The following is a 12,066-nucleotide window of genomic DNA, read 5'->3' on the forward strand; positions in this document are numbered from 1 at the left end:
ATCTGCCAATCAAAAAAGGCATGTTTATTCGCCCGCCCTTTAAGCTGTGCATATGCTTGCAGGTAAGAAAAATTGGTAACCTTGACAAAGCAAAGCTGTGTTTCTCCTGCCATTTTCTGGTCTATCGTATGCAATTACCTTTCACTGAAACCTCGAGCGCATACTTTGCAGGTGGATCACAACTGCAATTGGCAGGATCAACAGCGGGCCCCTCTCTGCCATCGACGCAAATGCAAAATACCGGATCTACTGTGGATCATCAACCAGTTTCGTCAAATTCAGCTGCATCTCTTGGAGCGGGTCTTTCCGGTACCGGAATAGGCACGAGTGAGCGAAATTTGTGAGGTTTATTCTGGCGCGTGCTTTGAATTCTAACGTGCATGTTACCATGACGCAGTGGGCTAGCTTGAACATGGATTCAGCTACATTGGAGACGCCTACAAAAAAAAAACCACTGCCACGATTTGTGGTCTGTGACTGACGGTCAAAGTGAAAGCAATAAATTATGTTATTTGAAAGAAAAAGGTCCGAATACAAGAAGCATATATCCGATACAATAAAAATGCAGAAGAATGAAAGCCTACAGCTCTCATGCTTAGTTGTTAAAATAGTGTCATATAATGCTTGATTAATGCCCTTGGTTAGAATACACACTGCGTGTTTCTGCCACAACCACATCACATCAGTGCCAATCTGCCGATCGAAAGAATGAATGTTTATACGCCCTTCTTTACCGCTGTGGATAGGTTTGTGTGTGAGAAATATTTGTAACCTCGACGAAACACAGCTTCGTTTCTCCTGTGATTTTCTCGTTTATCGTAGGCAATTATCTTTCACCGAAAACTGGAGTACGTTTTTTTGCAGGTGGATCACAACAACAATTGGCAGGATCAACAACGGGCCCTTCTCTGCCATCGACGCAAATGCAAAATTCCGGATCTACTGTGGGTCATCAACCAGCTTCGTCAAATTCAGCTGCATCGCTCGGAGCGGGTCTTCCTGTTAACGGAATGGGCACGGGTGAGCGACATTTGTGAGGTTTATTCAGGCGCGTTATATTCTAACGTGCATGTTACCATGACGCAGTACGCTAACTTGAACTTGGATCCAGCTACATTGGAGACGTTTACAAAAAAAAAACCAGTGCCACAATTTGTGGTCTGTGATTGACGGTCAAAGTTAAAGCAAAAAATAATGTTATTCGAATTAAAAAGGTGCGAATATAAGAAGCATATATTCGATAGACTACAAAAGCAGAAGAATGAAAGCCTATCCTCCTCATGCTTACTTGTTAAAATAGTGTCATATCATCCTTGATGAATGCCCTTGCTTAGAATACACACTGCGTGTTTCTGCCACAACCACCATCCAATCAGTACCAATCTGCCAATGGAAAAAAGGCATGTTTCTTCGCCCTCTCTTTCAGCTGTGGATATGCTTGCACGTAAGAAAAATTGGAAACCTTGACAAAGCACAGCTGTGTTTCTCTTGCCATTTTCTGGTCTATCGTATGCAATTATCTTTCACTGAAACCTCGAGCGCGTTTTTTGCAGGTGGATCACAACAGCAATTTGCAGGATCAGCAACGGGCTCCTCTCTGCCATCGACGCAAATGCAAAATAACGGATCTACTGTGGGTCTTCAAGCAGCTTCGTCAAATTCAGCTGCATCTCTCGTAGCGGGTCTTCCTGGTAACGGAACAGGCACGGGTGAGCGAGATTTGTTCGGTTTATTCTGGCGTGTTGAATTTTAACGTACATGTTGCCATGACGCAGTACGCTAGCTTGAACTCGGATTCAGCTATATTGGAGAGTTCTATAAAGAAAGCCAGTTCCACGAATTGTGGTCCCTTGATTGACGGGTAAAGGGAAAGCAATAAATAATGTTATTTGAACTAAAAAAGGTCCCAATATAAGAAGCATATGTACGATACAATAGAAATGCAGAAGAATGAATGCCTATACTCCTCATGCTTAGTTGTTTAAATAGTGTCATATAATCCTTGATGAATGCGCTTGGTTAGAATACACACTGCGTGTTTCTGCCACAACCACATCATCACAGTACAAATCTGAAAATCAAAAAAGGCATGTTTATTCGCCCTCCCTTTCAGCGGTGGATAAGCTTGCACATAAGAAAAATTGGTAACATTGACAAAGCACAGCTGCGTTCTTCTGCCATTTCCTGGTCTATCGTATACAATTACCTTTCACTGAAACTTCGAGCGTACACTTTGCAGGTGGATCCCAACAGCAATTGGCAGGATCAGCAACGGGCCCCTCTCTGCCATCGACGCAAATGCAAAATACCGGATCTAATGTGGGTCATCAACCAGCTTCGTCAAGTTCAGCTTCATCTCTTGGAACGGGTCTTCCTGGTAATGGAATAGGCACGGGTGAGCGACATTTGTAAGGTTTATTCTGGCGCGTTGAATTCTAACGTGCATGTTACCATGACGCAGTACGCTAGCTTGAACTTGGATCCAGCTACATTGGAGACGCCAACAAAAAAAACCAGTGCCACAGTGTGTGGTCTGTGTTTGACCGTCAAAGTGAAAGCAATAAATAATGCTATTCGAAGTAAAAAGGTCCGAATATAAGAAGCATATATCCGATACAATACAAAAGCAGAAGAATGAAAGCCTATCCTCCTCATGCTTACTTGTTAAAATAGTGTCATATAATCCTTGATGAATGCCCTTGGTTAGAATACACACTGCGTGTTTCTGCCACAACCACCATCCAATCAGCACCAATCCGCCAATGGAAAAAAGGCATGTTTCTTCGCCCTCCCTTTCAGCTGTGGATATGCTTGCACGTAAGAAAAATTGGAAACCTTGACAAAGCACGGCTGTGTTTCTCCTGCCATTTTCGGGTTTAGCGTGTGCAATTACCTTTAACTGAAAGCTCGAGCACGGTTTTTGCAGGTGGGACACAACAGCAATTTGCAGGATCAGCAACGGGCACCTCTCTGCCACCGACGCAAATGCAAAATACCGGATCTAATGTGGGTCATCAACCAGCTTCGTCAAATTCCGCTTCATCTCTAGGAGCGGGTGTTCCTGGTAATGGACTAGGCACGGGTGAGCGACATTTGTGAGGTTTATTCTGGCGCCTTGAATTCTAACCTGCATGTTACCATGACGTTGTACGCTAGCTTGAACTTGGATTCACTTTCATTGGAGACGCCTACAAAAAAAAAAACCAGTGCAACGATTTGTGGTCTGTGATTGACGGTCAAAGTGAAAGCAATAAATAATGTTATTCGAACTAAAAAGGTCCGAATATAAGAAGCATATATCCGATCCAATAGAAATCCAGAAGAATGAAAGCCTATCCTCCTCATGCTTACTTGTTAAAATAGTGTCATATAATCCTTGATGAATGCCCTTGGTTAGAGTTCACACTGCGTGTTTCTGCCACAACCACATCCTAACAGTACCAATCTGCCAATCAAATAAGGCACGTTTATTCGCCCTCCCTTTCAGCTGTGGATATGCTCGCACGTAAGAAAAATTGGTAACCTTGACAAAGCACAGCTGTGTTTCTGCTGCCATTTTCTGGTCTATCGTATGCAATTACCTCTCCCTGAAACCTCGAGCGCATACTTTGCAGATGGATCACAACAGCAATTTGCAGGATCCGCAACGGGCACCTCTCTGCCACCGACGCAAATGCAAAATACCGGATCTAATGTGGGTCATCAGCCAGCTTCGTCAAATTCAGCTTCATCTCTTGAAGCGGGTGTTCCTGGTAATGGACTAGGCAGGGGTGAGCGACATTTGTGAGGTTTATTCTGGCGCCTTGAATTCTAACATGCATGTTACCATGACACAGTGAGCTAGCTTGAACTTGGATTCAGCTACATTGGAGACGCCTACAAAAAAAAAACCAGTGCCACGATTCGTGGTCTGTGATTGACGGTCAAAGTGAAAGCAATAAATTATGTTATTCGAACGAAAAAGGTCCGAATATAGGAAGCATATATGCGATAGAATAAAAATGCAGAAGAATGAAAGCATATCTCTGTCACGCTTAGTTGTTAATATAGTCTCATATAATGATTGATGAATGCCCTTGGTTAGAAAACACACTGCGTGTTTCTGCCACAACCACATCACATCAGTACCAATCTGCCGATCGAAAGAATGCATGTTTATACGCCCTCGCTTACAGCTGTGGATAGGTTTGCGCGTGAGAAATATTTGTAACGTTGACGAAACACAGCTTTGTTTCTCCTGTGATTTTATCGTTTATCGTAGGCAATTATCATTCACCGAAAATTGGAGCACGTTTTTTGCAGGTGGATCCCAACAGCAATTGGCAGGATCAGCAAAAGGCCCCTCTCCGTCATCGACGCAAATGCAAAATACCAGATCTACTGTGGGTCATCAACCAGCTTCGTCAAATTCAGCTGCATCTCTTAGAGCAGGTCTTCCTGGTAACGGAATCGGCACGGGTGAGCGACATTTGTGAGGTTTATTCTGGCGCCTTGAATTCTAACGTGCATGTTACCATGACGCAGTAGACTAGCTTGAATTTGGATCCAGCTGCATCGGAGACGGTTACAACAAAAACCAGTGCCACAATTTGTGGTCTGTCATTGACGGTAAAAGTGAAAGCAATAAATAATGTTATTCGAACGAAAAATGTCCGAATATGAGAAGCATACATCCGATACATTAAAAATGCAGAAGAATGAAAGCCTACCCCTCTCATGCTTAGTTGTTAAAATAGTGTCATATAATGCTTGATGAATGCCCTTGTTTAGATTACACACTGCGTGTTTCTTCCACAACCACACCCTAACAGTACCAATCTGCCAATCAAAAAAGGCATGTTTATTCGCCCGCCCTTTAAGCTGTGCATATGCTTGCAGGTAAGAAAAATTGGTAACCTTGACAAAGCAAAGCTGTGTTTCTCCTGCCATTTTCTGGTCTATCGTATGCAATTACCTTTCACTGAAACCTCGAGCGCATACTTTGCAGGTGGATCACAACTGCAATTGGCAGGATCAACAGCGGGCCCCTCTCTGCCATCGACGCAAATGCAAAATACCGGATCTACTGTGGATCATCAACCAGTTTCGTCAAATTCAGCTGCATCTCTTGGAGCGGGTCTTTCCGGTACCGGAATAGGCACGAGTGAGCGAGATTTGTGAGGTTTATTCTGGCGCGTGCTTTGAATTCTAACGTGCATGTTACCATGACGCAGTGGGCTAGCTTGAACATGGATTCAGCTACATTGGAGACGCCTACAAAAAAAAAAACCACTGCCACGATTTGTGGTCTGTGACTGACGGTCAAAGTGAAAGCAATAAATTATGTTATTTGAAAGAAAAAGGTCCGAATACAAGAAGCATATATCCGATACAATAAAAATGCAGAAGAATGAAAGCCTACAGCTCTCATGCTTAGTTGTTAAAATAGTGTCATATAATGCTTGATTAATGCCCTTGGTTAGAATACACACTGCGTGTTTCTGCCACAACCACATCACATCAGTACCAATCTGCCGATCGAAAGAATGAATGTTTATACGCCCTTCTTTACCGCTGTGGATAGGTTTGTGTGTGAGAAATATTTGTAACCTCGACGAAACACAGCTTCGTTTCTCCTGTGATTTTCTCGTTTATCGTAGGCAATTATCTTTCACCGAAAACTCGAGTACGTTTTTTTGCAGGTGGATCACAACAACAATTGGCAGGATCAACAACGGGCCCCTCTCTGCCATCGACGCAAATGCAAAATTCCGGATCTACTGTGGGTCATCAACCAGCTTCGTCAAATTCAGCTGCATCGCTCGGAGCGGGTCTTCCTGTTAACGGAATGGGCACGGGTGAGCGACATTTGTGAGGTTTATTCAGGCGCGTTATATTCTAACGTGCATGTTACCATGACGCAGTACGCTAACTTGAACTTGGATCCAGCTACATTGGAGACGTTTACAAAAAAAAACCAGTGCCACAATTTGTGGTCTGTGATTGACGGTCAAAGTTAAAGCAAAAAATAATGTTATTCGAATTAAAAAGGTGCGAATATAAGAAGCATATATCCGATAGACTACAAAAGCAGAAGAATGAAAGCCTATCCTCCTCATGCTTACCTGTTAAAATAGTGTCATATCATCCTTGATGAATGCCCTTGCTTAGAATACACACTGCGTGTTTCTGCCACAACCACCATCCAATCAGTACCAATCTGCCAATGGAAAAAAGGCATGTTTCTTCGCCCTCTCTTTCAGCTGTGGATATGCTTGCACGTAAGAAAAATTGGAAACCTTGAAAAAGCACAGCTGTGTTTCTCTTGCCATTTTCTGGTCTATCGTATGCAATTATCTTTCACTGAAACCTCGAGCGCGTTTTTTGCAGGTGGATCACAACAGCAATTTGCAGGATCAGCAACGGGCTCCTCTCTGCCATCGACGCAAATGCAAAATAACGGATCTACTGTGGGTCTTCAAGCAGCTTCGTCAAATTCAGCTGCATCTCTCGTAGCGGGTCTTCCTGGTAACGGAACAGGCACGGGTGAGCGAGATTTGTTCGGTTTATTCTGGCGTGTTGAATTTTAACGTACATGTTGCCATGACGCAGTACGCTAGCTTGAACTCGGATTCAGCTATATTGGAGAGTTCTATAAAGAAAGCCAGTTCCACGAATTGTGGTCCCTTGATTGACGGGTAAAGGGAAAGCAATAAATAATGTTATTTGAACTAAAAAAGGTCCCAATATAAGAAGCATATGTACGATACAATAGAAATGCAAAAGAACGAAAGTCTATCCTTCTAATGCTTAGTTGTTGAAATAGTGCCATATAATTCTTGATGAATGCCCTTGGTTAGAGTACACACTGCGTGTTTCTGCCACAACCATATCACATCAGTAAGAATCTGCCGATCGAAAAAAGGCATGTTTATGTGCCCTCCTCTACAGGTAGGTATATAACATCACAATTGGCTCCATCAAATGCCAATGAAATGTTTATATACCGGAATTTTGCAAATTATTGTCGATTCAGGTATCACCTTGGAGCCGTACAAATGGAACAGTTTAAACTATGGAGATTCAGGTTGGAGAATGACTTATAGTCAGTACTATATTTTATTCCTTTAGCCTTGCCCTGCACGCAAAGCGTGCAATTCTCCAATAAAAAGATAGCTATCGAAGTGAAGTGAACGAGTGCTAAAGCTATAGACATGAGCCTGAATTTCTCTGCGGAGCAAGAGCTACAGGGCAGTGGAGAGATGTATAGAGAAATAGGTATCGAAAGTCTGGAGCAACATGGTCTGCTGTACCTAACGTTCTTTTTTTTTTTTGCTTTGTTATCAACAATGCAATGCGGATAAGTGTTAGAGAGAAAAGCTATTTATTTGCAGCACGAATTCGAGATCGTACTTTTGACTGAAGAATGTTCAATGTTTCTTTTTTGACGTTTCGTTATCGACGAAGGTCTAGTTGTTCCACGCGATTTTAATCCTGCTGGTGCAGAAAATTATTATATCGCACGCAACGATATTCATAGAACGCAGCGTTTAAGGCAATGTTTTTTTTTTGTTTGCGAAAAGTTCCTTTCACTTTTTATTCACCCAATGTAAAGAGCACTATTAGGTTTCATAGTTAGAAATTTCCTTAAGAGCCCTAACTAATGCTAGCTTGTATTACAACGACGAAGAGTGCTTCTATTGGCGCGAACAGCAGCTTCACCTGTCAGCCACTGTTGCAGACCGTAAACGCTTTTTAATTTTCACTTTATAAACAGGAGCAGGACAAGACGGGCCAAGAAACCCCATATTGACTGGCAGTGAAGCAACGGGTGAAGGGGCAAGTTTTAATGCATCTGCTGGCCAGCAAGCAGGCCCTTCAGTGCCAGTGAAACCAAATGACCAAGGACTGCTGATGCCAACGCCAGGCTTGGGTGAGCATAAAGTCATGTATGCCTAATCTAAGTCACCTGGATCGTTTTTCATATGCTTCGAGGATTATGATTGGGCACAAAGAAATTGACACTAACATTAAGAATGCGTTGGGGTGTTACTTTTATTTAGCATGTACGCGAATCTATGATATAGCGAGATCTCTAATCTAGATGAATACTGACTTTTCGGGGATCGTCGCGAAACATCAGGCGATGCTTCAGTGAGAGATAACACCTTAACCAAATTGAATATCTATTGATAAGTATACAGTATTCTTGTTTCGTTTCGTGCATCAATGAGTATTACACTTTTAATTTGATTATGTTTGTGTTGTAGGATGCATGCGCGTGTAGATACACCAAACATAAGTGGTTGGAAGCTTCCGCTTTCCGTGCCCAGTTTGTTCGTTGCCTTTGTATAGTGACTCGACTCAACAATTTGCGATCCCCTTCCACGGACCAACTTATTGTTTACCCATGGGACTTTAAGGATGCGGCTAGCCAGATGGTCTACCCACGCGCCTATAGCACGGGTTGCAGAACGAGAGTGTGAGAGCCATCGCATGCATCAGGCGGCTTCGTGTGCGAATAAATTTTAGAGCAAAAAGTATTGCACTCGCTTTGACTATGACAACGCTGGCGGAAACTGACATTCCCACTTTCTGGCGCGCGAGTAACTGCTTCTAAAAAGATTCAGCATGAATATGCCCAACGGCACCCGAAGACTAATGTTTTCCGCCAGGCCTACCACACGTTTTGTTAACGTCACTACGTGTCTTATAATGATGAGGAAGTTCATATGGTGAGACAAACAAATGTGGCCGTTCACGTCCAGTAGCTACACAACGGCTTACGCGAGAGAGCGCAGTATAGGGCTCCCACACTTTCATTATTTACAACCTGTCTCTCTTTAACGTGCACCGAATGCGCAGCACAGGAGTGTCTTTGCATTCCGCCCTTGCGGTCACCAATTAATAACATGACATTGCGCTGAGCAGACCAGCACCATAACTGCTAAACCATCATGGCGTGTACATGACATGTACGAGTTATCGAATGCAAGATTAGAGCCTACTAATCAGTTTCTTTGACAGCATTACGTGGCTGCAGAATAAACTTCCCGTGCACATTTCCTGGACTCGTAAAAAATGGCCCAGCTGGGGGTAACAACATCTGCTGGAAGTGATCTCGAGCGCGTGTTTTGCCATTCACCATTTCCCATCTTTAGCGCTGTTTTGTTCCAGGATCTCGACTTACCTGCTAGCTGGGATTCAGACCTTTAGTGTACTTTTGGAGCGGTTTCCCATCAGATGTCCTGCGAACCAGTGAGGCTACTCACAGTACAGAACCATGACTTATCGCTTACACATATTTCGCGTTGAAGCCTTGACCCATTGTATCCTGGACTTCACCTGAACGCGTTCTCGTTTTTGATAGTTTATGGAAGCTCGTATCGCACGCAGTAGATGTTATATTTTTGATGCATTTTTGACACAGCTAGGTAGCGGCCCCTATTTGTCTTAGATAATGTGACCATATACATCGTACATGGAAGCGGAGTAGGAGAGGAGTTCGGATATGAAAACAATAGTCAACACTACTTCCACGTTTTCTTTATGTGAAGGGAATGTCCTGTCGAAGCTTTGCAGTAAATGTGTACTTCCTTTCAGTACTCCACGTGCTCGAAACCAGAGTTTCGGAGAGGTAACACCGGAGTGCAATTGATTTTGGAGTCATTCCGCATTTGAAACAGGCGGAATCAAATGTTGACGTGCCTCTAGTGCCTCTATATTATTCGGAAATCAGCCTGCGCTTCTCGTGCAATCGGCATGTAAAGCTCTGCAAGCCTCTTATAAAAAATGTTCAGGAAAAGTTACAATAATCTACGAACTGAAATATGTTTAACGATTTCCGACATAGCGTTTCTCTTTTCTCCGAATATGAATCTGCTTCTACATCTTGTTTTAAAAGGGAAAACTGTAAATGTTTGTTTTAACGCTAAGCTGGCAAGACGAATTGTCCACCAATTTTATTTGCCCGCGAATTAGCCCACACATTTGAAGGTTTGCCTGTGCATCATCCCTAACATGTCCCCTACTTCCTTTAAAAAAGAAGTGAATAGCAATTGAATTCTTTCTTGACTCCGTTAAACTTGCATATAGCGTTCTCGAGTACAGGAAGTCACAATGACCTCGCCGATCTAAAAAGAACAAAAAGAAACGCACACACAATTCCTATACAGGCGGAGCACAACAGCAGGTGGGAAATGACAACGCGAGCACCTCCCAACTGTACGGCCAGACGAGCAGTTCCGATATAACGGCGAGTCATCAAGCAAGTCCGTCACTTTCAGGAATGTCAACTGGATCAAGCCTTGGAGGACACCAACCGCCAACAGGTGATTCAAAAATACGATGTGTCAGCGTTACGTAGGCCTTAATTCTGAGCTTGACTTAACAAAAATGCAGTGGGCCAGATTGAATGAAGACATACGTACGTACAATCAGCCAGAAACGCATTACGGGCCACATATATACTGAAAAGTTGAATTTAGGAGTAGTCTCTCAAAGTAGCCAGTCAAATAACACATATAATAATAATAATAATAATAATAATAATAATAATAATAATAATAATAATAATAATAATAATAATAATAATAATAATAATAATAATCTTTATTTCACTCATGAAGTGAGGGAGTGCGGGAAAAAAAGCTGACAAGTCAGCTTGACTAGTTCCCAGCTCCCCGGAGTACAACATAGAAGAAACGAACACTTTTTCGCATGGCAACATAAAAACCACCAACAAATAATAAATACTAATGCAGCAATAACTTGTCGATAACATTGAGAATAAGTTACTGTAGAAATAAAATGTTTTTTAACTGCGTGATAGAACAATGTTATAGAAAACGAACAAACATGAAAAACTGCAAGTAACAAGAGCTACATAATGAAGGAAAAAACGAAAAATAAAACTGCACACATTGGTGTAGTATGAAACTGTACATTGGTACATTGCAATGCGTACATCGTACATGCGCAGAGAGGAAAAAAACCACATTAAATTCTGTCATGGGAAAGGAACTTTGTCACAGAAGAACAATTTCAGTTTCTGGTTCGATGCTGTTTCGGGAGTGAAAGCGTTTTTATGGCAGAAATTTAGCAAATGCGGTAGGGTTCTGTTTACCATTTGTTGTCCGTATCCGGTTCTGCACGTTTTGATTAGCCATGGCTGTGTTGTGTTGATTAGCCATCACTATGTTGTTCGCATACACTAGCAGCGTCTGGAAATGAAAACACCAGGGTCCGGTAAAAAAATTACGGGGATTTACCTGCCAAAATCAATTTCTTATTATAAGGCACGCCGTAGTGGAGGACTTTCAAAATTTCGACTACCTGGGGTTCTTTAACGTGCACGTACATCTAAGTACACGGATGCTGTCGCATTTCGCCCCCATGTAAATGCGGCCGCCGTGGCTGGGGTTCGATCCCGCGACCTCGTGCTCAGTAGCCGAACACCATAGCCACTGAGCAACCACGGCTGGTAACAGGTGCCGTTGTGTGGTTGCGGAGATATGACGCTTTCTTCTCAGATTAGTAAAACTTTGTGGGCGACTGTACATACGTAGAGGTTTATTTAAGGAACTCCGAAAATATAACAAATTGCTTGCGCGCATAGGGGCATGTCGTTTGCGGACGGGTTAAGGAAGTTATAATGTATTAGCAAGCTGCTTTCAAGACAAGAACAGAAAAGCGAAAAAAATTGCGTCTGCTTTAAAACAACAAAATAAGCAACCAATATTTTACTGTGTTAGCAATGAGAACACAACATGCGTAAATTTTTAGCTTACCTTCCGTTTTACGTTTTCCAATTATATCTTTGGGCAACCTGTTAAACTAGCAGGAAATCCAAAATTCTTCGCACTTTTTACTGTGCGTTCTATATATACACGGTAACTTGTAAAGCTGTGTGTTTCCCAACGCTTCACGCTTCGTCTATACTGCGTGGTCCGAGGAAAAAATTGCCACGTATTATTGCGCAAATAGATTCGAAAAAGAGAAAACGTTTGCACTGCTACTTCTTGCATTATTCACGCAGCCATCGTAGGCATTATAGTAGATGTGCACGCATATATCTAACGTAACAAC

General features: G+C 42.5%; 1 protein-coding gene and 1 long non-coding RNA gene across 15 annotated transcripts in view; one reads left to right on the forward strand and one right to left on the reverse strand.

The window, feature by feature from the left end:
- LOC135907623 (uncharacterized) overlaps nucleotides 1–12,066 on the reverse strand; it is a 290,002-nt gene that overhangs the window by 254,504 nt on the left and 23,432 nt on the right. The window lies entirely within an intron of this gene.
- The window catches only part of LOC135907620 (mucin-19-like), a 131,438-nt gene that overhangs the window by 67,332 nt on the left and 52,040 nt on the right, over nucleotides 1–12,066 (forward strand). For 10 of the 14 annotated variants that reach the window (XM_070527067.1, XM_070527068.1, XM_070527072.1 and 7 more), the window contains 12 exons: nucleotides 172–327; nucleotides 865–1,020; nucleotides 1,554–1,709; nucleotides 2,240–2,395; nucleotides 2,927–3,082; nucleotides 3,615–3,770; nucleotides 4,303–4,458; nucleotides 4,988–5,143; nucleotides 5,682–5,837; nucleotides 6,370–6,525; nucleotides 7,757–7,912; nucleotides 10,155–10,310. In XM_070527067.1, the coding sequence (XP_070383168.1) occupies nucleotides 172–327; nucleotides 865–1,020; nucleotides 1,554–1,709; nucleotides 2,240–2,395; nucleotides 2,927–3,082; nucleotides 3,615–3,770; nucleotides 4,303–4,458; nucleotides 4,988–5,143; nucleotides 5,682–5,837; nucleotides 6,370–6,525; nucleotides 7,757–7,912; nucleotides 10,155–10,310 (1,872 nt within the window). The remainder of the gene's footprint in view (nucleotides 1–171; nucleotides 328–864; nucleotides 1,021–1,553; nucleotides 1,710–2,239; nucleotides 2,396–2,926; nucleotides 3,083–3,614; nucleotides 3,771–4,302; nucleotides 4,459–4,987; nucleotides 5,144–5,681; nucleotides 5,838–6,369; nucleotides 6,526–7,756; nucleotides 7,913–10,154; nucleotides 10,311–12,066) is intronic. The other 4 variants (XM_070527069.1, XM_070527075.1, XM_070527080.1 and 1 more) reach the window with 4 other exon arrangements.

This window comes from Dermacentor albipictus, chromosome 10 (genome assembly GCF_038994185.2).
Source record: "Dermacentor albipictus isolate Rhodes 1998 colony chromosome 10, USDA_Dalb.pri_finalv2, whole genome shotgun sequence".
In the NCBI taxonomy this organism is placed as follows: domain Eukaryota; kingdom Metazoa; phylum Arthropoda; class Arachnida; order Ixodida; family Ixodidae; genus Dermacentor; species Dermacentor albipictus.